The sequence below is a fragment of the Globicephala melas genome, chromosome 16 (genome assembly GCF_963455315.2).
Source record: "Globicephala melas chromosome 16, mGloMel1.2, whole genome shotgun sequence".
Lineage (NCBI taxonomy): Eukaryota > Metazoa > Chordata > Mammalia > Artiodactyla > Delphinidae > Globicephala > Globicephala melas.
Genome location: NC_083329.1, coordinates 16,772,152 through 16,798,187, shown reverse-complemented (window position 1 = coordinate 16,798,187; position 26,036 = coordinate 16,772,152). Strand labels below are relative to the sequence as shown.

At 45.9% G+C, this 26,036-nt stretch overlaps 1 protein-coding gene across 21 annotated transcripts in view; it reads left to right on the top strand.

Moving 5' to 3' along the window:
* Nucleotides 1-26,036, top strand: part of TCF7L2 (transcription factor 7 like 2) — a 196,463-nt gene that overhangs the window by 150,629 nt on the left and 19,798 nt on the right. For 14 of the 21 annotated variants that reach the window (XM_030842494.2, XM_030842495.2, XM_030842491.2 and 11 more), the window contains 3 exons: nucleotides 21,044-21,176; nucleotides 23,696-23,798; nucleotides 25,797-25,883. In XM_030842494.2, coding sequence (XP_030698354.1) covers nucleotides 21,044-21,176; nucleotides 23,696-23,798; nucleotides 25,797-25,883 — 323 coding nt within the window. The remainder of the gene's footprint in view (nucleotides 1-21,043; nucleotides 21,177-23,695; nucleotides 23,799-25,796; nucleotides 25,884-26,036) is intronic. The other 7 variants (XM_030842492.2, XM_030842484.2, XM_060286124.1 and 4 more) reach the window with 1 other exon arrangement.

Here is a 26,036-nt window from a genome sequence, read left to right as displayed (position 1 = left end):
TCATGAGCTTAAAAGTTCTTTAACTTTTATTTGACTTTTTTTTTCTTTTGTTCAAAGTAGGTTGAGGGGTGAGTATATTTGTGACTGTTTAAAGTATGAAAATTACCGGGGACAGTAGGTCACAGCGATATTTCGGACCATCTTCACGGAGATGGTGAGGATGGCCCTTTGTGTTACCAGCATTTATGGAGAGCAGCCACGTCAACCCTCTAGGATCCGGTCTACGGAAAGCATTTTTTCAAATGTTGTGATTTTGTGTTGAGTCCCTCTAGTATCCTTCAGGAGCTTGACATTTGGGGGAATGGTACCGTTAGAGTATCTTGTAAGTACTAGTAATCCAATCCAGCGTTCTTTGAAAGGACTAGAGAGCATTGAGTAGGGCATTTGGAAGAGGAAGAAAAGTCCTTTTCTTTGGAGTGGTTGGTAATCAGAGTCTTGAGTACCAAGAAAATAATAACTTCTAGAGGAGTAGTCAAAGGCAGAGCATCTTCTGTTTCTCAAGGGTAAGTTGGAGGTTGTTACGGGATATTGAGTTGCATTGAGCACCAGAAAATGTACAGCCAAAACTATCAGCACCACTTTCCCCAGAGTAGATTCTAATGGATTAGATTATAGCCTACAAAACCTAGTTTCAGGACTATTTCTCAACTAGACGAAGCCCCACAAATTATGAGGCCAGCAGCACATACGTTCAGTTGGCTCAGAAAAACAACAGCTGATGGTGTCACTCTATCTCTTTGGTCTTCCAGAATCTTCCAGACTTGGATTTTATTAAGTCAGGATGCTCCTTGTTGATTTAAAGCCATTAGAGATGTCTTCTGATCTGAGGAGTATTGGTTGACAAAAAGGGGGAGGCAGTAGAGCATAATAAAGGTACCTCATCCCCTGCTGAAAACGGGGGAAAAGGGGATTGAGGGAAAAGAAAGAGCCAGGCTTCAAACCACTGTTGTCTTAGAGGAAGGGTAATATGATTGGAGACTTGACATATTTCAACCGAACGAAAAATCATGATACCTCTACCAAAGTTGTTAGCAAAAGGGAACTGGCAGGGCTAGGAATGGAGAGTGGTTCCCCTCTCTCCCCCTCCCGCCCTCTTCCTCCTTCCTTTCCTAGCTGTCTGTGAGGAGCAAAGCAGGTGGCTCCCTGTGGCTGACTTTTCATGACAACATGCCATTAGAAATTGCCGTCCTGTTGATCAATCCTCTCGACATGACAGATTTGCCGCAAGGCCTGGCTCTTTGAGCGCCAGCACTGTGGCTTTTCCCTCCTTTTTTCCTGCACTAATTGGTGAAAGTTTTTTTTACTGTGCTAGTGGCAGAGGAAATTCTTTTGAACGTTGTCACAATCAAGTGTTGACTTCTTTAGAATTGCAAGTAGGTTAAGTGAGTATCAACGTGGGGGGGTGTTGGAGGAGGGAAAACACTAACACAAAGTTACTACCACCTAAATTTTATGATTAGAGTCACATTGGAAAACAGACTAATTGGATTACACACACACACACACACACACACACACACAAATGAAGGCAAGTATTAAAATGATGGTCCTTTTAAACTTTCGTTATGATGTTTGGTCATTTTGGGGGGCTCCAGTCCTGACATTAGGAATTGGGGAAGATACATTGTCATGTTGATGGAGGGAAATACATCCATTCTAACTCCTTAGTTTCTTCCTATAATAAATGGACTCGGAATAGCAATATCACAGACGTTACATAACATGCTGCAAGTCAAAAGGGATCCATGAAGCTTCTATTAGTGGAGCACATTTTACTCTGAGCTACCAATGTTCTTCTGTCCAAAATCAACATACAGAGAATAACCTCTTGGCAAAGGATTTGTTCTCAGATATTGATTCTTCACTGGAATATCAAAAGATGCGATTCTGCTTAAATGTTGCTGTTCTGGTTGTATATAAGATTATTTTATCCTAGACCATAAAACCTTTCGTAGTATTTAAATCCAAACTTCTCGGGGTAACTGAGACTTGTGATGCTTATCTTTCTTTTTAGAGAGAATTTGAGTTTGAAACGTATTTTTAATAGCAAGGATTCAGAATTCTTACTGAAGGAATTTATAAAATTTATCTATGTTTCAAGACATATTCTTTGGTGATAAAAATAATTGTTAGATGAAAAGTTTTGTTTAACCAGATTGAGTGAGAATGTATGCATATATGAATTTTCCAGGTCGCAGAATCTGTGTAGCTCATTCTGATTCTTCACCATAATACCATTTCAGATAATTCCTAATTGAAAAAATAGTAGTGGAGGGTATGAGATCCGACAACTTCACTGTGGGTTTGTGGTAACTATCGAGAAGAAATTCTACACAAAAATAAGGATTTTGTACTGACTTGTGATACAAACATAGAAACCTTGTGTACAGAGGGGGCTATTTCTGTTCCATGGTAGATATTTACTAGTAAATGAGAATTACAGAATACAAGTTACTAAGATTATGAATGGAATTTTTAGTTTTAATTATTTTGGTTTTAAGTACAAATTGGGAAGGTGAAAGAAGGCAGTAAAACGTTGTCTGCAATTGCCTGGGGCCCCCGAACCCCTTCTTAGCCATCCCAACTGCTCCAGTTGTTATGTTACAAGGGAGAGAAGTACAGAAACCCCTATTGAAAGAAGCATCCATTCATATAATTAATTTTGCCATTGTAAAAATCATTTGTAAAATTTGCATTATTAACATTATCAAGTCACTAGTTGGTAAGACATCAGACATGACGAGAGTGAAGGGCAGCTTAGGGAGAGCTGGGCTTTAAACCCTCAGTAGATCGGAGTTAGGATCAAAGGCGCTTGCTTTATGTGGCTGTGCTAGACTTTGAAGTCCTGACTGCACCTACAGCACTCATTTCATCAAGTTCACTGGTGTCTTAATAGCAGATCAATAAGTTTCAAAGTCGGAGAGTTAATTTGATACTAGTGCTGATGCGGTCGTGCTGGGGAAGCCGAGAGAGAGGCAGAGAAAGCTGCCTATTAACAACTCCAGTACAGAGCGCGCAAAGATGCAGATTACCGATCTATCCCTGACCCTGAAAAGACAGGCTCTGGCCAGGAATGGGGAAGCCGTGAATTGATAAAGCAAGGGGTCCTTAATTTAGACATCTCAGGTTATCTGGAAGCTAGTTCACGCTTGAAAAATCTTTACTTGGATACACATGTACCTGTGTGTACACAATGTCCGTTTGGTAGAGATAAACATGTGACCGTGGAAACGCACGCGCACACACACACACACACACACACACACACACACACACACACCCCTACCTTTCTAAAATAAAAGGGGAGCTTTGCATAAGGACCACTGTAGGTTTTCAAGGGGTGTTGTGTGGGGGGAAAAGGCACAAAATCTGTTTCTGGTTTTTAAAGGGAGCTTTGAAAGTATGCTTGCATCATAGCGGGTTATGCTGATTTTTTTTTAAGTGGCATTGGGAATATCTCCTGAAGTGAATAATACCTAGGCAGTAATAATTTGACACAAGTCCATTTTGATCCACTTTAAAAAAAAAAAAAGGCGCTCTTCAGGAGAAGTCTTAGCCCCAAGTTTTTCCTTCTTTGTAGCATAACTCGATGTGTGTGCAAACAAATGGGATTGTTTATTGAACCCTATCTCCGTTCCCTTACATGGGTGTCAATCAAGTCTCCTCATTTTTATGATATGATACATTTTTTATGATATATTCCCTCGTTTTTATGATATGATACATTTTTTATGATAAGTTTGTTGGACATGAAGTAAACCAGTAGGTAAAGGCACTGGAAAATTGAGAGAGAGAATAAAAGTTGGGTCAAGGGCGAATGTTTTTATATATGTTTGGGATTTTTCTTTGTTTTCAATGGTTTGGTTTAGGGTCTTCTTAAAGGATAAGCATAAACATTGTGGGGTGTGTGGTAGAGATGACATCAGTGGCTATTGCAGGAGGGGATTTGGGGAGAGGTTTTTTTTTCTTTGTGCCAAGGGGAGGGTGTAAAGATACAGAGTTCAAAGATGCAAATCGCGAGAAAGTAGAAACCTTAAAAAAAATTTTTTTTTTTATAAGAACTTCCCCATCTGTATGTACAGCACCGGCTTCCCAGCATCGAAGGTCAGATTCACACCCTTTTCGAACAAAACTCTAATTTAGAATGTTCATCTAAGGGTTGATAATGGTATTAGAAGGCCAGTGGGGTGGTCAGTGGGTGTTGTAGATTAGCTCAGTGGCCATTGCGGCTTTACCTAGACCCCCACGATTCATTGGGTAGATTAACCATCACATCTGTCATTTTATCCCTTTTAGTTCTCCCCTTTTTACCACATTTAAAATACGAAGAGGGGGGTGGAAATATCATTTCGAAGACAATTTATATGGAGCAAGCCAGTGAAGCACGCTATTCCTAAAACGTCTACGAAATCGCCATACATATCTGTGTGTGTATATATGTACAGTATAGTTATATGTGATATAACTTTGCGTGACGTATAGATGTTGAAATGATTTTGGTGAATTCAAATAAGTTGGTTATGCCAGGTAAGCTGCAAGTTTTTAAACTTAATTCCTTTTAATTAGTCTTTTGCCTGTCTTCTAGAGAAGGTTCTGCGTTTTAATAATCTTGTAAGACATTTTCTGCTACTGGGCTGATGGCTCAGGTCATTAAGCTTCGGTTAGTTTAATTTCTGACAAAACTTCCATTGCAAGTTTGCGGTACCATCAGTTAGACAGTCTTGGCTCGCCAGGAGGGTACCTGGATACTCTCTCTCTGTGGTGGCGTTTCGGGATCTGCAGTGTGTGTTGAGTGGGCTTTCGTTGAGTTGTGTTGTTTTCTGTGTGTTTATTACAGAAAGATTGTCACTGTTAAAGGGAACTTAAGAGTTTCTGTAAATGCAATGGTTCCTCCTGAATAAAGTGAGAGAGACAGTGCTTGGAATCTGGGGAATAGAGGTGGAAGGAGCTGAGCTGATGAAGGTGTTTCTTGTCAGATTTGTGTAGGAATTATTTACCGTGCTGTCTTTCCTGAGCTGCTACAGTAAAAGTGAAGACATGGAAAATTATCCCAGATGGGACGAATCGCTCATTCTCTGTTCTTTTTTTTAAAAAGGAAAAGATTTCAGAAAAAAAAATCGTCTTTTTGTTTAGAACAGTATGAATAAAATCTGGACAGCTGTCGAAAAAGATATGCCATCTGCATTTTTTTTTTTAAATTTCTAGCCACCACCATAACTAAATAGCTTGAATAGTACATCTTTTTTTTTTTCCCCTTCATACATAATGATCTCTACTTCATTAAAAGCGTATTAATCTGGTTCCCAGTCTCTTGGGAGACACCTTAAGATGATGATATTGTGGGTTTTTTTCCCCCCGAATTGTTAAAAAAAAAATTCTAGCAGATTTGGTCCCTGTCAGTCAGAAATAATTGTGTTCTTAATCTTGTCCCTGATGGATGACTCGGAGTTCAGCAACGGGCCGGCTCCAATGACAAATACAATATTAATATTCATTAACTGCTTTGACAATGCTAATTTTGATGCAGTAGTAAAGGGTCTTCCAAAGTTAGCGGCCAAAGCATCAGAGCTGCGCAAGGTGGCAAGATAATTTGTGCTGGTTTGCTGAGCTGAAGGCTTTTAAAGTCTATAGCAAAAAGCTAGGTACCACAAACAAAAAAGAGAAAGGGAAAAAAGTTCTGAAGCATTGGAAGGCAGGGCTGCGGAAATAATACGATCACAGTCCGCTAAAAAATTTGACACCTCTGATGCAGTTTCTTTGAGTGAAATTTCTACAAAGTTGCAACAAAAAAGCATAGCATGGTAAGTCAGCACATTCTTGATTTTGTTTAATCTTTTTGATCTTTTCAATTATCGCTATTTGAAGATCAATAGTCATTTTTTCCTACGATGCTTAGAAGATGCGCAGCGGTGGTTTAATATGTGTTAGGACCATTTGCTTTAAAGGAACATATCCACAAGTTTTCGGTAGGTTTTTTTTTTTTAAGTTAGTCATGGAAAATGTTATACAGTAAATTGTTCTGAATTCTTTTACATATTGGTGTTTTTAATGGTCTATTTTGACTTTTGTATACTCCGCCCCCCCACCAAAGGAAAAAAAAAGAATTCAGCAAGATAATTAAGCTCTGGATGCTGTCAAGAATTTTGAGGGTACTTTCAGCGGGCACAAAACTTAGGAGTGAAGTGGTCCTCTAACTTTATCTAAATTCTGCTGGCTCCCCCCTCCCCCCTTTCCTTCTCTGAATGGCATCAGATAGCTATTAAAGCTTAATTTCACTGGAGAACTGCAAAGCATTACTTTCGCCAACTTAGGTGAACTTCTTTGGACTATTGAAATTGCCTTTATGTTTGCCAAGTCGGCAAACAAAATATCAGGCTTTGTTCTTTTGATTGAATGCCGGGTTGGGGGAAGAAAAAAAAAAAAAAGGAGTAAGAAAGCCCTGCCTTTTCTTTTTCTTTCTTTCTTTTTTTTTTTGTTAAACACTCCTCCCTTTTTTGGGGGGGTGGATTGTTGTGGAATCGGGGGAGATCCCAGTTACTGTGCCCATCCCTATCAAGCGAGGTAATTCTGTGAATGGAACTGTGCTTGAGCATCCTGTCTGGCGGCGCTGCTGGTGTGAGCTGCTCCCCTGTGCCGCGGGTGCGCCGCGCGGCTGCAGGGCGGGTGCTGCCCTCCAGTGGAGCCTGCGGCCGGCGCGGGCCCTGGGCGGCCATCGGGGCGCGCGGCAGCATGCCCGCGAGCCGGCGGCGGGAAGGAGAGCCCCGCAACCCGCTCTAGATGGTAAGCGGCCCCGCGCGCGCGCAGGCGGACAGGCGGGCGGGCGCGCGGGGCGCGGAGGCCGGCCCGCTGCGTCCCCGCGCCTGCCCTGCCGCGTCCCGGCTTGTCCAAGGCCGTTGCAGGCTCCTGCTCTCAGCCTCCGCAGGGTTCGCTGTCACTTTGCAGTAACTTTAAGATTGATGTCCCTTGACTGGTAAGGTGCCCGATGGAGTTGGTCTTTTTAGTAATTTTTTTTTAACTCCTCTTAAAAAAACACACACAACGAAAAGAAGAAAATGACATGACTTTTTCATTCTGAACTTCTAGCCCGCGACTATAAAAACATGCTTTATGATTATTGTTTAACTCGGACGGGAATATTTGGGAGGGGGGCCGTTGTTTCTTTTCGCCCCAGCAAGTTAAATCCTCTTAAACGCGCCACCCTCCTGGCTCCCCTCCTCTCTGGCTCTCCCCAAATATTTTCCTGAAGGATCCGCATTTTTGTACTTTTTATATATTTTCTTCCAAGACCCATTTCCTCTCACCTCCATCTCAAACTTCTTTATTTAAAACAACAAAAACAGAACTTCGTTGAAGATGTGGATGAGGGCGGTGGGGTGTAAATGGGCAGACCCTCCCGTTGTCTTACTGTATTTCTCCTCTGCATGATGGTGAATTTCATGTTGAAAGGAAGGTCTCCTGGGTTTTTTTTTTTTTTTTTTGGCTTTTTTTGTTTTGGTTTTGGTTTGAGGACGTCTTTTTTAAAAATAATCCCACAGAACTCTGCAGCTTTCGATCACCTTGTGGGGTGTTTTTAATGGAAATGTTCTAAACGTGGGTGTACTGCTGACAACGGGGCACCTTGGGGACCGCCCCGGAACAGAGCAGTGGGGCAGCAGATATCTGGGAATAGTTTCTTAGGAGGACTTAGTTTGAAGAAATTCACAAGATTTCCCTGTCCTTTTTAAGGAGGAGGTGGCTGCGGAGGAGGAGGTCTGTCTGGAATGTGTTGGCTCGTCTTGCTGTTTCCATTTTCCTTGTCTTTTGAGAAAGCCAGAATATAAATTTCTAGTCAAAGTTGCCCATCCTGTTGGCTGCACTTTATGAGTTATTGTTGCTGAATGATTGGGAGCTGTCCGTCAGCGGGGAAGGAACTGGCAGTTTACTTAAGAAATTGCATGTGTGACAAAGGCAGCTGCCCCAGTGTGGTGGTCCACGTGAATAGAGGGAGGGAAGGCAATTAGGGGGCTGTGTTGGGGCTTTTTACTTGTCAAACTGGAGCCTCATTGCTTTTGTTACCTCCATGTAAAGGGAAATGGCAGGGTTTTGTTTTGGTATTAAGGGCCTTCCTTAAAGCTTGCTGCCTGACACTTACACAGGAAGGCCAGATGAGTACAGAAAGAGGGGCCACGGAGCAGTATTTTAAAAGAGAAGAGGAAGAAAATTAAGAAGCCTCACTTTTTTGTTATCTTGAAGCCCTTCCAGCCCTTGTGTTTTTTTGTGGAAGGGGGTATGGTGGGTGGGGCCCTGGCTCGAGGGTTATTAACTTGTCTGGTGTATTAACAGATTGCTTAAAGACCAACATCATGAAAACAGCCCTGTGGGTTTGCAGATAAACAGCTGGGCAGTCGAGTCGGTAAATTAAAAACATCTCCTGTACATTAGGTGTCTCGCACCAGAAGAAACCGAATCTTTGCCACCAGTCTTGCTTCAAGCAAGACAGGGCCGGGATCCCATGTGGCAGTAGGGGTGTTTTCTTACCTGCATGCAAATCAGAGTTGTGTGTTTGCTTTTGAAGAGGGCGAAATGATTTAATTAACACTTGGGGTGGGAAAGGACCTGAAAGGTCTTCTGGGCGACTTCTGTCCTCTGCAACTTTCTTGTGTTGTTAACCCCCTCCTGGAGCAGACACCCTCCCACACTCCCCTCCTTCATGGAAAAGAGGACGATTTCAGGCCTATGATGTCTGAGTCTCTCAACTCCAATTAAGTTAAACCCACACACATGTACCCGGCCCTGGAACCTAGGAGAGACCCCGGAAAAGTAAGTCGGGTTGGTGGGACTCAGGGATTGCCTTTTCTCTTTTCTCCTTTCTCCTTTCTCCTCCTCTCCTCTCTCCTCTCTCCCTCTCCCTCTCCTTCTCCCTCCCCCTCCCCCTCCCTCTGTCCCCCCCCCCCCCCCCCCCCCCCGTCTCATTCTGGGGAAGCTCACAAAACTCACAATCAAAAAAGCGAGTCAGCCTTCAGACTACTGGAATGCCAGTGAACACAGGAAGCTTCCGTTCTTCTGCTTCCAGAGAGGTCAGTTGAAAATCTTTCAGGCACAGTCTTACTCTGGAAGGAAAAGAGGGGTGTGTACGCGTGGCTGGCAAGGCCCTACCAAGTGTCACTCCCGTGTCACTGTGACAGGAAAATACACTTTCCCCCTCCCTCCCCCTCTCCCATGGCAGCCCTCTCCCTAAGAAATTTGTTTTGAGGGATTTGACAATCTTGCAGATAAAGTGCCTGCCTACTGCATTCGGTTGATCATTTTCCCTCACGGCTGACCGTAATTTCTTAGCTACTCTTAGCGGTAGCTCTGTCCCTGCTGCCCAAGGTAACCGGTGAGGGAGGGGAAGTCTGCTTAGTGCCCTGAGCTGGCTGGGGAAGATGGGCCTTCCCCCTTCCTTCACGGATTTCCTAGTGGTACAGAGTAGAAACTAGGAGCAATTTCTTTTCATTAACTTTTAAAAATTTAATCTGCAACCAGTGAAACTAGATTATTTGGTTTCTTTTGTTTTATTTTGTTTTTGGTTTCTGAGGCATGTGTGTGGAAAGGGAAGAATCAACAAAATAACTGCAGGCATTGTGATCGTTCTGAGTACCCCAGGGCAGAAATTGGGAGCCATCTCCATCTTTTAAGATGCTTTTTTTCAGCTCTTTAAGTGAAAGGAATAAAGGGAGGGGAAGCTGGGAGGAAGAAGAAAAGTGAGAAAAGCAATAAGGGAGGAGAAAAAAAGCTGGCCCAGTCCCATCTTGAAGGTACAGAGAAAGTTTTTTTTGAGGTGGAGAGAAAGAAAACCAAAGCTATTATGTACCCTAGGGATACCATCTTAGTGGGAATGGAAGATTTGAGTGGGAAGGGAGGCACGGTGGCCTCTGGGCTCACTCTCTTCCACCAGTTGGGCAGTTGGCACCTCAATTTGAATTGCTGGGTGAGTAGTGAGGGGGGTGTGTGTGTGTGTGTGTGTGTGTATGTGTGTGTGTATGTGTGTGTGTTCGTGTCCTTGCTTATGGTCTTGACCATTAAACCTTTGTGCTTTTTTTTAAAAAAAATTCAGACGGTGGGAAGGAAAAACAAGACAAGAATAAATGGTCATCTCAAGCTGTGCTCTTTCACTGTGTACTCTTCATAGTGGTTTTTGGGGGAGGGGGAAAGGGTTAAAGAAAAAAAAAAGATGGGGAGGAGAGAAAGCTTGACTTTCATCACAATCCTTACGGTTCTATAGCGATGCAGACCTGGCTCCCCAAGTGCAGGCGAGCTGGAATCTGGAAAAGGGCGGTGGGATTTGGGATTTCTTCTAACAAATAATTTTTTTCCACTTCACCCACCAGGGTGGGCTCCACTGGAAGAAAGAGAAGGAAGAATGACATGCCCTCATAGAGGAGCATACTTTGGAAGCTTGAGACATTTTTGAGCTATAAGGCTTTTCCAGTAGCAGGGCTTATGTAAACCGTGTATTGTGGTTTCATATTTAATGCTAACTTTGTGTTGCTATGTCTTTGGTTGTATTTATTTTCAATCTCCAAATTTAGATGCTGCTGGCCTTTTAGGGCTCCAGTCTTGCTTGCGGTGTTTGTATTTTGTAAACTTAATATAAAATGTGTTTTGGAAACCTGAGCAAGAGACTGATGACAGCCTATTGTGCTGTTAATGATTAGGAAGAAGGCCCTTTTGCAATACCAATTTGGGGCTTAGAATACTTGATACTCTGTTCAACTCTCGGGTCAAATCCTTTGCCACGAGCTGTTAAGAGCATTCTCTTGAATTCGGAGGCGATTCCTTAATTGTCTTTATTATTGCTTTCGTTATTATTTTGTTGTTGTTAAATGCCCAAACGGAAACATTTGCAGTGGTCAGTCAGCTCTTAGATCCCATATTTGGGGGAAGAAGGAATGAAATATACTACACACTGTAAGAGTCCTTGTGTTTTCAAAATCATGAATTAAAATCCTACATGTCGTGTTGAACTATCAAGGTGGTAGATAGCTCTCTGGTTGAGCGTGAAGGAATGACAGATGTATGTCTTGGTTTTCCTTTCTGGTTCTGTGCAACTTTCTAGTTCAATGTACAATTGTGTAAACTGTCAAGAATTGTGGCGAAGAGAGTGCAGGCTGGCACTGCAAGTGTACAAATTGTGTTGCCACAAATTTCCCACCCAGCACAGCCTCCCGTTTCCAGATTCCTGAAAGGTTCCAGACCTTTGTTTACTCAAATTACTTGGGTTACTTCATAGCGGTCCTGCTGCTTTGGGGATGGGGAAACCTCCATTCTTTATGGCTTATGGGAAGGGAGTTCCTTTGAAAGGGTAAATTCCCGACTCTGATGATACAGATATTATGATCTTTGTATTGTCACAACAGGCTGCTGCCTCCGTGTTTTCTGGAAGCAACAGAGCCTGCAACCTTGTATTTTTAGGGAAACCTCCCCTTTGTGGTTTGGGGATGGTGGAGGCCTGGTTGAGCTATGTCATGGAATTCTTTCCTTCTGCAATATTTTGGAATGTGATGAAATCCTGACATGCCCTTCAGATTACATACTTCTGCACACATTCGAAGGCTTTTTTTTTTTTTTTTTAAGTGAACTTTGCTTGGGTCATTCCCATGTTACCTTAAACTTTGGACAGCTGCACTCAGAGGGGGTAGCGGTGCTGTGTCCTCCTTACCACACTGAATTTCCGTGTCCTTTTACATGTATCGTTTATGGAGGCTATAGATGTCTGTTAAAGAATGCCCACGTTTGGGACACTAACGGGGCAAAATAGAGCAGAAGGATGCAGTTTTGCCTTTGCTTTCGTCTCCTCTTTAGTCTCTCTTTGCTGAATTCCTGCCAAATCCGAGGTTTGGCCATTTGTATCCGTGGGTCCCGTGAAAATGTCCATCCCTCCTCTCGGTTCACCTGTTTGTTACTAGAGAGAAATCTGCCTGCTCTCTGAAGGAAACTTATCAGACTCATGTAACAGGCATGGTTTTCAAATACCGTCTAGATTGGAAAGTTAGGCACAGGGTGTTTAAGAAATACGAAAGACATTTTTATACAGCTGTTCATTATAAATAAATTAGAAAGGTGGTATCAGATTTTGTTCACTGCTTCTTTCTTGAAATCCCCAGGATGTAATAACCATTATGTACTTAAAACTTATTCTAAATCAAAATTGGTGATTTCCTTTCCATCTTATTTAGGAATCCCTAGATTTGGGGTTGTTGTGTTTGCGGGGGGAGATGGTCTGGAAATCATTATTTTTTTAAAAGTTGTTTTAAATTTGAGCTTTTGGATTTCTTCATTTGGAATAGGTTAGTTTTATTCCTGGCTCTGTTTTGAAAATCGGCTCTCCTAGAAACAGCTGTATTCTCTTACCCAAGTCCCAAACATTCCCTGCAAACTCGGACACTTAACAAGATTGATTATGCTAGCGCTAATCATTTAATGCCCAAGTAGTAGAAAAATATCTTGCGGGAGGGTGGAGGTTGCCTTTCCTGGGGAATTACTTCAGGGTGGAGCGGCTGGTCCTCATTTCTGAGACCTGGTGGAGGATTAAGATGGTCAGAGGGCCCCCTTGTGCTGCCGTACCCCCCCACCCTGGGATCCTGTGGCAGGCAGGAAGAAAACCCTGGGAACTCACTGGTCAGGGGCGAGCCTGGACTGGGCGGGCCAAGACTTAAGCTCGCAAGTGCTTTAAAGGTTAGTTGGGGGAAGCACGATGGGATGCCTTCTTTTTATTGGAAAATAAATGAGAATGAGTGGAAATGAATTATATTTAATGAACTTAACTGGAAGTAATTGTTCAAGAACCTGTGAAAGCACAGCTCTGCTGGGTTGGGCCTTGGTTGCGATGTTCACAAAGCCAGGCGGCCGGAGCACATCTTTATTTTCAAGGTTTCAATGTTCCCCTTCGTGCGTCCACTCCCCACCCTAACACCTCCAGCCCCCCACCCCCACCCTCCCCTCCTCCTTTTGGGAGATTGAGAAAAGGTCGTTAAGAAATGCTGCATTTGGCCCCTTAGACCCTTTATGCTTGGCAATCTGTTTGGTGTGTTACCCGCCGGGTTGTTACAGTATAGAAGGGGCAAAACAAACAAATAGACAAAGAAAAAAAAACCCAAAAACGCCCCGAAAAAGGCCAAGAGCTTAGGATGGTTTGTGTTAGTTCTATGTATATGCATGTGTGTATGAGAATGTGGATGAAAATTGGCTGCACGTTTATTCTCTCCCTGCCTGCCCTGTTCAGTCATTTCCCTGCACGAGGAATTTTAATGCCTGTGTGAGTACAGGAGGAACTGTGAGTCGGCAGAATTTCATAGACGGATGGGAGAATCTTCTCTCTCCCTCTTCTTGCTGTCTAAATGGATTTGATTCCAGAGAAAGAAGGGTTGCGGCGGGGAGGGAGAAGTCAGCCATCGATAATTCACAAAACAACTAAGCAGCACCCTGAGTGGCAGGCTCTGGTGGTTGCAGAAGCTATAACTTTGCAGCCTTACGCGCACAGGATTCAGGCCAGGTGATGCAGGCTGGGTGATGCAGGGTGATACAGGCTATAGTTGCAGAATGGGTGTTTCTTTTTTGCATCTCATAGGTAGACCTCCTTTCTCTTAACCACCTCATTTCTTCAAGCAAAACTTTCTCGGTGTTATTTATTATTTCCAACAGGCAGTGCTGTAGCCATCAGTAGAAGTCTTGCCCAGGGAAACAGTGCCGCCTTAGCTGGGGGCAGGGCCTTAGAGTGGAGCAGTGCCCAACCATGAACGGCCCCGGCACTAGGTGGGTCCTCGCTGGCTGGGCTTCGGACAGCTGTGAGGGGAGAGGGGCAGAGTAAAGGGTGGAGAGCAGCCCTTCAGGCCGTGGTGGATGTCCGCCCGCCACCCTTCCCCTCCGTGCATGCAGGAGGTTTACAGGACACAGTAGCGAGATGCTCAGCAGATAAGTGAGGCTGTGCGCACCGGCCTGGATACAGGCTCCTCCCTGACGTCATCATCCCAGTAACGGAAGTGGCTGCTCCTTTGTTGATGCAGTCAGTGGGTTGTTGAGGCAGGAAGGTTACCATCGCTGACCCTTCCTCTCTGGTTCATAGCCCAAAAAAATAGGACTAGTTGAGTCAACAAGGGGTCGTTGATGAGGAAGAAACAGCCTCTCCTCATCCCAGCCCCTCCTTCTCATCTGCGCTCCATGACTCCAGTGACTAGCAGCGTCTATTAACGTTTCGCTAGTCGCCATTGACCTTGGTGCAGCCATAGTAAGTGGCATCTGGAAAAAAGTGCAGAGATGAGCCATAAACCCATTTTTCAGTGTAAACCTCGAGTGAACAGTGTCCCTTCCTGATGCTGATTTCAGACCCCAGGAGGGCCGGTCATCTGAGACTCTGGAGACCCTTCATATCCACCCTGGGGAGGGGAGAAGGCTGACAAATGCTCCTCTGTGCTGCTTTTGTTTTATTGTGCTGGCCCCGTAAAGGCGCTTTCTGGCCCCATTTTCCTTCTTCAGAAAGGGAGAGCCATAGGGGAGTATTGAAGAGGAGGGCCGGCCACCCGAGAGGCCAGGGCTAGCAATGGCTCTATTTGTTTTCAACGTCTGTTGATTAATAGGTTGCGGGGTGAACGGCGAGCTTTCATTCCCTTTGGGTTCCCCACAGTTAGAGAAGGTGGAGGGGTTGGGGTGAGAAGAGGGCCGGCAGGGGGATGTAGAAGGGCCTGAATCACTCTTTCACTTGCCGGGTTCCCGATCGAGAGCAACATTTGGCGGACGGGTGTGTGGGCGCTCGGCGATGAGGGTGGCACGGCCAGAACACCGGACTTAAGGGTTCTTGAGGGGTCAAAGGTCAGCCACAGGGGGTGCCCCCTCCCCGCTCCTCCCACTGCAGTAGGATGAATACTTTGGGTGGAAAGCCTTTGTGTGCTTTGAGGGCTGTTAAAGGACCTTTTCTTTCTGATTTCACTATTCAGTGCTCAAAACCCATAGGGCTTGATGAGCAGAACCGGGGAGAAATGAGTAACAGCCATTCCTCCAGGTAGAAAACATAAAGCCTCAATAATTTAAAGTCAGATGAGGATTTTGGTTCCTTTTAAATAGATGGTGTTTCCTTCATTTAATAAGTTCGGGCTTTTAGCGGACTTTTTCTTTGCTGCCAGAACTGACCACATCTGTCACCAGAATCCTGCTGGGCCCTGATATCGCTTGTGTCTGTATTTGAGAAGCAGAAACATGCCACTAACTGTTCTACAGCCCTCCCTCATAATCCGCCACACGGTGTAAAAATCCCTGCTAAAGATGCCTTGTGCTCCATAGCAGGGGTGTGCCTGGCTGAGGCGGGGAGCCCTGAGCTACTCCTAATTGGGGGATGGCAGGAGCACTGTGTGCTGAACTGGTCTAGGTTCCAGAGACTGGCAGGTGGGGAGTATGGGGGACAGATCCCCTTATGAGGCCTGAAGCATCTATGTCCAGCTGGGAAGGCTGGCCCAGGCTGGGCTTCCTGGGTGCAGCTCACTACCCCACCCGGCAGTGAACCCCGTCCCAGGGCTCGTCTCCGCAGACACAGCAGCAGGAGGTAGAGTCGGACAGGTGAGCTCGCAAAGCCTGTGACCTGGGACAGGTTTCCTCACCTGCTGGGTGAGCTAATAACAAATGCAACTACTTCATAGGTTTCTTTGTGAGGACTGAATAAAGTCTGTCCCACTCAACACAGGCTCCATTAGATTGGCAGCTGTGAGCTGCGCTGGTGTGAGCCAGAGAGGTCTCAGTCAGAGGACTGTCTAGGCAAGGGGTCCTGAGTGGCGCTCTGGGTGCGTTTCAGGCGCCGGTAGTGCTGGTGTGTATGGGCGACTATGGCCTAACTCCCTGACCTTGTGTGGAATATTTTAGGAACGTTTGCTGTTTTTTGTGGCTCAGAGATTCCCAGTGCTCGTCATATTCTTTCAGGCTTAACTGGCAGCAGCTTAAGCTCTCCATGCAGCCTCCCGTGATTGCCACTCTCACAACCTTGAACTTTAGTTAGCTGTCCCTGGAGGTAATGATTTCGCACCCCTGGGTAGTTTTGAAGACATATTTAATATTTAGATAAAGCGCTTGCCTAAGAGGCACCTAGTTTTATGTTACAGTTGTTTGCCGTGAACACTGGACTCCGTAGAAAGATAAAAGAGGGAGGAGGTACATATTTCAGCCTGTTTACCCCACCGACACTCCCAGCAGACATTGTAGCTTTAATTTAGATTCCTGGATGCATTTCTGGAAGGTTTTCCATGTCCCTCACAAAAGGTACTTTTCACATCCGAATTTTCTTAGGTTTGTACAGTTTTGAACACAATCCTTAAAGACCTCTTTAAAGAAGTGGGAGCTGTTCGTAGCGAAGGGGAAAGTCTAAGGGACATTTCCTATTTGGGTGGTGGTTCCGTGTTTCGTTTATATCAGCTCCTACTTCGAGGCCCTCCCCCTGATTCTGGAAGGACCTTGGTTGTCATCGGCTATTCTCATTTAACCTTCAACTCTTCTGTGGCAGTGTTATTTATTAGCATAATAAAGTGATGGCTTTTCTCAAAAGACATAATAAAATATATTTATGGACCAAACATGGCATTTTTAAGCAGGGCGTGCACCTGAGGGAGGGTGGCTGCAGGACACCCGTGTACTCTTGCCCCGCCGTGCACATCTTTGCCTTTGCAGTAAGGAGTGTGGTCTGCGACTGCGTTGCCCCCTGTGACTTTAATGACAAGGGACCGGAGGGGTAGCAGACGTCAACTTCACTGGTCCCTTGTTGTTAGTATTCATTGGACTGTAGTTTTCAAAGCTTCTTTGCACGGCATGTGTGGACGTGCCAGGCACTGTGCTAATACGCACTTTACAGGCATGATCTCTTTTAATTTTCACAACAACCCTGTTCGGTAGACACAGTTCTCATCCGGAGTTTACACAGAAACGAAGGCCTGTGAGAGGTTACACAGCTGGATTGAAGTAGGATTTAAACCCTAGTCTTCCTGGAATTCTCAGACTTCACTCTTGGTCACCGTGTGCAAGCCAGTGGGCTCTAAAACCATTTTTTAAAGACGCTGTTGTAATAAGGTATTGGACTGAATGGTTTCTGAAGTGCTCTCTACCTCCCCAGCTCTACTCTGTGATTCTGAGTAGATGCCATTTAAGAGCAGCGACATTTGCTGAAATGAATCTGTGAGGCTGGCTCTGTCTGTCCTTCTCTTCTTCTGATGCTTACTGTTGCAGTTTGGTGGTTCTTATGCAGTTTATGAGAGTGTGCTCCCTACTCCCACAGGCTGGGCATTACAGGGGACACAAAGGTCTGCAACACATCGTCTTTGTCCTTCAGGGACTTAGCTATGGTAGCACCGAGAAAGGTTATTGCGACCCCAGCGGTGGACATAATATGGTGCAGACAGAAAGGACTGTGGGGATCTGAGGCTGGAGAGACATGGGCATTTTCTAGAAGGACGTCCTCCCATCGTACAAGCAGTCCAGGTACAGGCAGGTTCAGTGGGAGTGGCAATTAGACCCTGGTTTCTACACGTATGACTGCACTTGCTTAGGAACCAGCCAGCCCGGAGAGCCGTGTGATTGTATTGTTTCTAGGGACTTGCCTGTCATGCAGTCACATCAGAAGAGTTCCATGTCCCAGTGGGACCTGCATCCCCCCATCCCAAAGCCAGGCAGCAGTTAAAACTTCAGATCCCTTCGCCCTCCTCTGACCACCCCTCCCCATGCTACAGAGTTCTGACTGAACCGGAAGAGACTAATTGGCTAGTAGGCTGAGATGTGCAAAATGATACGAGAGTGATGGCAGCCAGAACAGGTGTCCGACTTTTGTTAGAATCCCCTTTATACGTGTATCTAACAGGAAGAGGGAGCATTTTTCTCACATACATGTGAACTTCACTGTTGCCCAAATGCTATCTTCGTCCTTCAGTGGACAGGTAGAGAAAGAGGGTCTCCCCAGCATTTCCTGCTTGGAAGACAGCCATGGGATATGCACTTCTGAACCGCAGACAGAACCGTGCCATCGGGCAGCTTCTCCCGAACAACAAAAATCACAATAATAATAAGCCACCATTCCTGCGCTTACCACGTGGCAGGCTTTGTACTAAGCCCTTTCCATGGATTCTGTCAGAACTAGGACACACTTCATGATTAGGACTCAAGTCCCTTAACGTTTGTGCTTGTCTGTGATCTCGTGGTTCTCTGGTCTAGGGGTCATGGCTAAACAGAAGAGACACCTGTGGTACTCCATGGGCAGACCCAAGATGCCTGGGTCCTGAGCCCAGACCTACCGAATCAGGTCCCTCCTGCGAGATTTCTTAGTATCAGGGATCCAAGTTTGTGGTAAGCATCCTGAGAGATGCTTGACTCGAGCAGAGCTGGGGAATGCAAGTCTCACTGCCCTTTTCCCATCACAGGTTTATACACTTGCTTTCTTCCACTGCTTGTGGGGGCCTCGTTCCCTGGAAGTCCTTCAGACTCCTAAGTGACGATCTTCCCTCCCTTGGGCTATCTGTGGTTCTTCCCACGGGTCCCACAGTTTCTCCACACTTATTTTAAACTGTCTGGGACTGTTCTGCTTTCTTTTCTTTTTTTAAAATAAATGTATTTATTTATTTCTGGCTGCGTTGGGTCTTTGTTATTGCACACGGGCTTTCTCTAGTTGCGGCGAGCGGGGACCACTCTTTGTTGCGGTTCATGGCTTCTCACTGCGGTGGCTTCTTGTTGCAGAGCACGGGCTCTAGGCGCGCGGGCTTCAGTAGTCGCAACTCGCGGGCTCTAGAACGCAGGCTCAGTAGTTGTGGCACACAGGCTTAGTTGCTCCGCGGCATGTGGGATCTTCCTGGACCAGGGCTCGAACCCATGTCCCCTGCATTGGCAGGTGGATTCTTTTTTTTTTAACTTATTTATTTTATTTTTGGCTGCATTGGGTCTTCGTTACAGTGCACGGGCTTCTCACTGCGGTGGCTTCTCTTATTGCGGAGCACAGGTTCTAGGCTGGCGGGCTTCAGTAGTTGTGGCTCGTGGGCTCTAGAGTGCAGGCTCAGTAGTTGTGGCGCACAGGCTTAGTTGTTCCATGGCATGTGGGATCTTCCCAGACCAGGGCTCGAACCCATGTCCCCTGCATTGGCAGGCAGATTCTTAACCACTGCACCACCAGGGAAGCCCTGGTCTGCTTTCTTTCATTTCAGCGGGTGTGTGTCTTTCCAACCAGATAGAAAACTTCTAGAAGGCAGCAACTATCATTTTCCTTTCCTCCTAATGGTCTCCACTCCATCTGGTAGGTTTCGTCTCTTGCTCTTTTCCCTCTCCACCCTAGCACACAGTGAGAGCTTATTTGTTGGTTATTTTTCAAGTTGTCCGAAACAGAAATGGTTCCTAAAAGACTCCTCAGTGCATGACCAGGAGATGCTGGCACTGGCCTTGGAGTGGCTGCCCTTCACTCAGCTGACTTGGGCCATGTCCAGACCTTCATAGCTGCTGACGAAGGAAGTGTTACTGGGTGCATTTAATTTCGATGTTGTGATTGCAAAATGATAGCTCACGATACAAGTCTCCCATGAGCCACTAGCTACCGTCTTTCTCTGAAAGTGTCCAGTTGTTTATAGAAATCATTAAACCCGGCTGTTGGGCGTGTTGGCTTCTTTTTCTGTGTTTTTTTCCAGGAGCATTTAGGAAAGCCATATTTTTCTTTCCAAACATACCCATGAAAAAGTTAGAAGCGCCTTTTAAAATGTCCTCCCCACAATTAACTGTGGTAAGAAATACTCTTACTATATCACACCCCTTCTTTCTTCACCCATTTAAAAAAAAAAAGGACAAGAAGGAAAACATAGAGAACTAACTGCTTGGTGGTCCCTGAACTCAAGAGGCGCTAGTGGGCAGCACTTGAACCTTCCTTCTTTTCTTTTAATGCAATTCCTTTTCCTTGATGTTAATGCAAGTTGTGCCTTCCTAAAAGTAATAAAAGGAAATGAAGACACGTTCTAAAATGAAACTTGACTCTAATCCATTCATCATCTAATACTAGCCTCTTTATCTTTGCTGGTACCTAATCTGGTTAAATGTCCCTGTTGTAGGATTTTAGTGAAAATCCTCTATTGGGAATAGGGTTTTTTGCAATTGGATTACTCTCGGTAAATGGCCCAGTAGTTCGCTTGTTTCAGCTTAAGTTTTTCTTTGTGATCTTGCTGGGCTGAGTTACAGCGTCTCATAGTGGGCCGGGGAGGGGGTGGTGGAGACTGGGGTGGGGGAAGGAGCATAAGATAATTTGGGAAGGTCTGGTCATTGCAACTAGGAAAATCTTTAAAATGGTTTTCTTTTTATTTTTTTCTCCTTCTCTCCACCTAGCAACTCTTCCCAGACGTTAAAACGCCTTGTCCTTTTTTTCTAGAGCTGCCCATTTCTAAAATGCGTACATACCTTTTATTAGCCCAATTCGTCATCATCCAGTTAATCTGTTAGCACTCCCCGCGACTTCCTAATGAGATTCCTGATGAACCCGGGCTGCTGTATGGGCATAAAATATGCAGGTGCTCGCCTGTCAGTGTAGAGCTTTCTGGTAAAGTTCACACTCCCAACCAGACCACGAGTGAGGCTTTCCATCCTGTCCTGGCTGTCTGTAAAGAATTGTAGTTTGCCCACTGGTTCTAAGGGGCCAGGAGGGGTTCAGAGCCTGGGGTGGTGGATAGATTAGGGCCCTGCCAGGTTTCTTGTAACCAAGGGTTTCCCTAGTCGGTCCCCTGTGAAGCCTGCCTGCCTCCTGAAGGTCCCTCCCCGTGGGCCCTGGGGTAGGAGATTCCCCGCCACCTGCAGGAACACAGTAGGAAGCCAGGCCCATGGGGGAGGTAAAGACTGAGGCGCACCTACCCAGAGAGCGGAATCACAGCTGTCTGGTATTTTAGTACGTGGACCAGGGCGGTGGGCGGAGTTGACTGCATCTTACAAAGTCCAGGTGTGGGAGGGTGTGGGGAGTGGTCAGGGCATCCTGAGGGTTGGGAGTCCTGGGCTGTCGGAACTGGCGTGACGGTGTCCTTCTCTGTTCTTTCCCTCCCCACAGTCGAACAAAGTACCGGTTGTGCAGCACCCTCACCATGTCCACCCTCTCACGCCTCTTATCACATACAGCAATGAACACTTCACGCCGGGAAACCCGCCTCCACACTTACCAGCTGACGTAGACCCCAAAACAGGTAGGCCGAGTGCTTGGGTGCAAAGAGAGTGTGCTGGTCTCAGGGCCACCAGAGGACCCGCTGGGGAGGGATGTTGACTTGGGGACTGGCTGCAGTGGTGGTGGAGAGGCTCTGTTCCTCTCCCGGATATTGACAAGGAAGCCCTTCAGGGAGGCCAGAGCCTGGTGAGGGAGTGGATCTCTCCTCCCCTTTGGAGGAGTCCATCTGCAGCGCTAAGGATCTCTTTAGAGCTCCGGGTACGCCCGCAGGGGCCGTGTGGGGGGCCTGGCTGTGAGTCACTCGGTGATTCTTAGGAGTGGCTTTTATAACTCCAAGAGCCTCAAACAGACTCGGAGGCAGTAATAGTTTTGGAAGCATGTCATGGACGACTCCTCAGCTCCTTGGGAGTGTAAGAGCCCCAACAGCGTGTTTCCCTGAAGCCCCATTTCCTTGGTGGCTAAGGAACTATAGTCACTTGACGATGACTTGGTACAGCCTCGAGGGACCACATCACTGGGTTCTGCATTCTGTTTGCTGATTTCTTTGAGTTCTTCCTCCCCCGAAATATCCTAGCTATTTATCATCAAGCCCGTTTTGCAGATGGGAAGACCCAAGTCCAACATGGTTTCCTCATTGCATCACGGAACAACCAATAGGGTCTCAGGCAGAAGATGCCACATCACTCCAGCTTTTATACTTGTCCCTCCTTTCCATCCCACGTGCTGTTTCCCTAAAGAGGAGAGAGGGAGAAGGCGAGGTTACTTATAGCTCCCCTGCAACAAGATATACAACAAGGCGGGGTGGTCTTGGGAGAACAGCTAAGGCCAAGGGTGTATCTTTCTGGCTGGGCGATGCACTGGCTGGGGTTGGTTTCTCTTCCCAGCTAGCTAATTAGAAGGATGGATTCAGAATGGCTATTCCCATGTCACTTTGTCGGAGGGAATTGTTTGGTGTTGAGCTGAGGTAGACTGCCTGTTCAGGCCGCCTTGGCTGCCCCTGAATGAAGCCACACATGAGCTGGCTCTCACCAGCTCTGAGCCCCCTTTGTGCTCGTGGGGGACCCAGCCTGGTGCTTGGCTGGCTGGAGGAGGCTGCCAGCCGGCCCCAGGCTCCACGAGTGAATGGCAGCTTCAACGTCTCATTTAAATAATGGTAGTACAGGGAATAGCTTTTAAATGGTTATCGTAAAGCATATGATTAACGTCTGCGGACTGTTTACTTTTCCTCTGCGAATGTTCTTTCAAGTGTGCGAATGGCTTGGTGTAGGGTCCAAGCCCAGCTAATCTGTTTGGTTTTTGTAATAGAGAGAAAGCAATGTCTGCATGAAAATGTCACCCAGGGAGGCTTAATTTACAGATTAAAAGCTTCCTGAAAGAATTTTTAAAAAAATGAAATAGTTTTCATCCGCGAACACGCAGCTCATGCCCTTCGATACTGTTTTAATTCTGAGGAATTGTTCGTTTTGCTTCCCACGTGAGCTGCGTGGATCTGCTCCTCTGGGTCCAGATTGCTCCCAGCCCTCTTGATTTCTAAGGATTGATTGCAGGATGTGTTCCTGTGGAATTAATAAGTGTGCGGTGGCACAGGCCTTCAGAACTCTCTCCTCAGCCCCCGTGGTCCAGCAGTACCCAGTCAGCGGATGGGTTAACTCACGCAGGCAACTTGGTCCTCTAGAAAACCAGGCTCTAGAACTGAGTGGACCAGGCCTCCAACATCTCCTGGTCTGTTCAGTTCAGATTCTGCCTTGGATAAGATGCCAAGGCATTGTGTGAGTGTCTCCTACAGCTCATCTTCAAAGTGGAGTTGGACACATTTAAACAGAATTAACTTTTTTGAAAGAAGGCACGGGTAACTTTTCAAAAGCCATAACTCAAAAAGTATATTAGAAACCAGAGGAGTAACTCATGTAGGTAAGTCATTAGAATTAAAAGGAAGGAGGGAAGGGACAAGTTGTGAGGACAAAGGGATTTAATATTACTTGATCCCCTACTATGTGCCAACGCTTTTAGATTTTTTTTTTTTTTTTTTTTTTTTTTTCGGTACGCGGGCCCCTCACTGTTGTGGCCTCTCCCGTTGCGGAGCACAGGCTCCGGATGCGCAGGCTCAGCAGCCATGGCTCACGGGCCCAGCCGCTCCGCGGCATGTGGGATCTTCCTGGACCAGGGCACGAACCCACGTCCCCTGCATCGGCAGGCGGACTCTCAACCACTGCGCCACCAGGGAAGCCCTCTTTTTTTTTTCAATTCAAATAATCATACCAATCACATAAGGCAGAAATACCCAAGCTGGCATTTTCTGAGTTTGTCTGCGTTTAGCCAGTGTATGATCCATCTAGAGTGAGATAAACTTTTCAAGCTGCGGCAGAGGGATAATGAGATGAAACTTACCCACAAGTTCTTAGGATCAGAATTGTGAAAAGAACCTCATGCTAGGATTACAGAGGCAATGTCTCCCTTTATCCTTTACCTGTTCCCATCACCTGACAGTTTCTCTTTCCTTCTCTCCCTCTCTTGTACCTAAAATTCTGCTGCTTCTCTCAGGAATCCCACGGCCTCCGCACCCTCCAGATATATCTCCGTATTACCCGCTATCGCCCGGCGCTGTAGGACAAATCCCCCATCCGCTAGGATGGTTAGTACCACAGTAAGGAGTTCCATTTTTTAATTTCCTTTTTTGTTTCTCACATGGGCACATGCTTATTATTTATTCTGTGCATGTATGTTTGTGTTCGCAGAAGACAGAGTTGGGGAGGGAGGGCAGTGGGTGGGAGGTCATGGGGAAGTTGCTTGCTGAAGTGCCCTGTGGAAAGGCAGGCAAGTCAGTAGCCATTCAGGTGGATGATGTGAGAAAAAGGCTGTTGATACTTGGCGCTCTGAACCCATGGTCCCCAAAGGCCCTAGGTTCTTCTCTGTGAACAAAGGTACCCTTAAGGTACTTTGGGAATTGCAGAAGACTCCGAGGGCTTCTCCCCTGTGAAGCTGATCATGGCTCTTCTGCTGGTGGCAGCCCAAACTGGAGTCCTGTCATTGGATTGAGGCAGCAGCGGAGTGGGTACAGACACAGCCTAGTTTTGAAATCTGGGGGTGGGAGTGGGGGGTTATAACTCCACCCCCCATCCCAACCATCACTCCCAAGATTGACAACCACAGTGGAAATTTGTGTCTATTGAGAAGCTCCATGTTATTCAACCAGCATCTCTCTGAGAGTCTTTGCATGTGGAGTGCTTCATCTAATTTTGAGGGGAGCGGGCGGGGCAGCTGGAATCCTCACTCCAGCATGTGGGGCCTTCCTGTCAACCCTAGGTCCTGGCAGCGCCCAGATCATCAAACTGCCTTTTACAATTTGTCTTCCTGTCGCCCGGGCTTGCTTTTATAGTACCACCCGCTAACCTTGCTTAGTTAACTTTAAAAAGTGTGTGTTTTAAAAATCACGGTAGAAAGGCCTTTAATGTCGTAAGAATTCTGTGTGTGTGTGTTTGTATGCATGTGTGTAATACGTGTTTTATGGTGGTGCGCTTTTGTATATATACTTCTCCACGTTTATCGGTGATCTCTACTCTTTAAAAAACACAGGACAATTTGTTGAATCTTAACAGGAGTAATTCCTGGTAAAACTCTCAAGTTTGGGTCTTGGGGAAGACATACTTTTATAGCCTTAAAGAAGATACAGTTTTGGAGGGGTTCACCTCCTGTCCCCCAGTTCTACCCTGATTTCTCTAGCTGAGCGTATTCTACACTTTAAAAACAAACAAACAACAGAAAAACCCATCTTGTATTATGCAGTAGCTGCACTAAATACCAGCCCTGGGCCGAGTTTCTGTTGATTTTTTGCTCCTCGGTCTTGTTAGGGAGGGTGGACGTGGATGGGAATGTGTGTCCTATTTCTTCTTCAGTGGGTGGGACCATGCCTCCCAGAGTCCTCAGTCATCACTTGCCCCGTTCAGCTGATGGAGAGAGATTTGAAGGATAGATAAAAAGGAATAGCCAACTCAGACAACCCTCTGTCAGAAAAAGTTGTGTGTCTTTCATGAGGATGCTACTTTGCATGTTGCTGTATTTTTTAATTATTGTAATGAGGTGTGATTGTCTATTGGTTACCCACAATTCTTCTTGGGGACTCTCCCCCCGGTAACTCTTGTCAACACTTGTTAATTTGACAAAAGGCTACAAATTAAGCTCTGTTAATTTAATGTTTTCTCACCGAGATCTAAATACTGAAAGAGGCCCAAAGCGCAACTGAAGTCCTTTGATTCACTGTACTTTATTTTGGTATAAATTTACATTCATTATTGTTTTCCTTTGGATGTGTAGCCCTCAATTAGTGTGATGGCTCCATTAAAGCAAGCGAGACTTCGCCTTTAATTATTACAACAAAACACCTAGTTTCAGCTTGGGGAGAGGGTCTCTATTGACATAAGCAAAGGTTATAAAATTTAATTAGCCATTCCTATCAGATTTATGGTATTCAAATTGTTCTGTGTTTCTTCCCTTTGATCCTTCCTGTACAATCCCCAAGATTTTTGTTCTGAGAAAATGAGAATAAAGCTTACTGTGCAGAGAGAACTTTTCCTTTTTTCTTCTTTTCCTTTTCCCCACCTCCGCCCCTGTTTGCATGCTCTCACTGTGTACCCCCTCTTTGTAGGCAAGGTCAGCCAGTGTACCCCATCACGACAGGAGGATTCCGTCACCCCTACCCCACAGCTCTGACCGTCAACGCTTCCATGTCCAGGTGAGTTCCAAGAAAGAGGGCGTTCAACCAAGGCCATGGGTCACTTCTCAGAAAGTTCTCTAGACGCTCCCAGACCATCCAGGGACTGCTGCTACGTATAGTTCTAAGGGTATAAGACCCGCAGTGCGTTAGGCTTTCCTCCTAGAAAATACT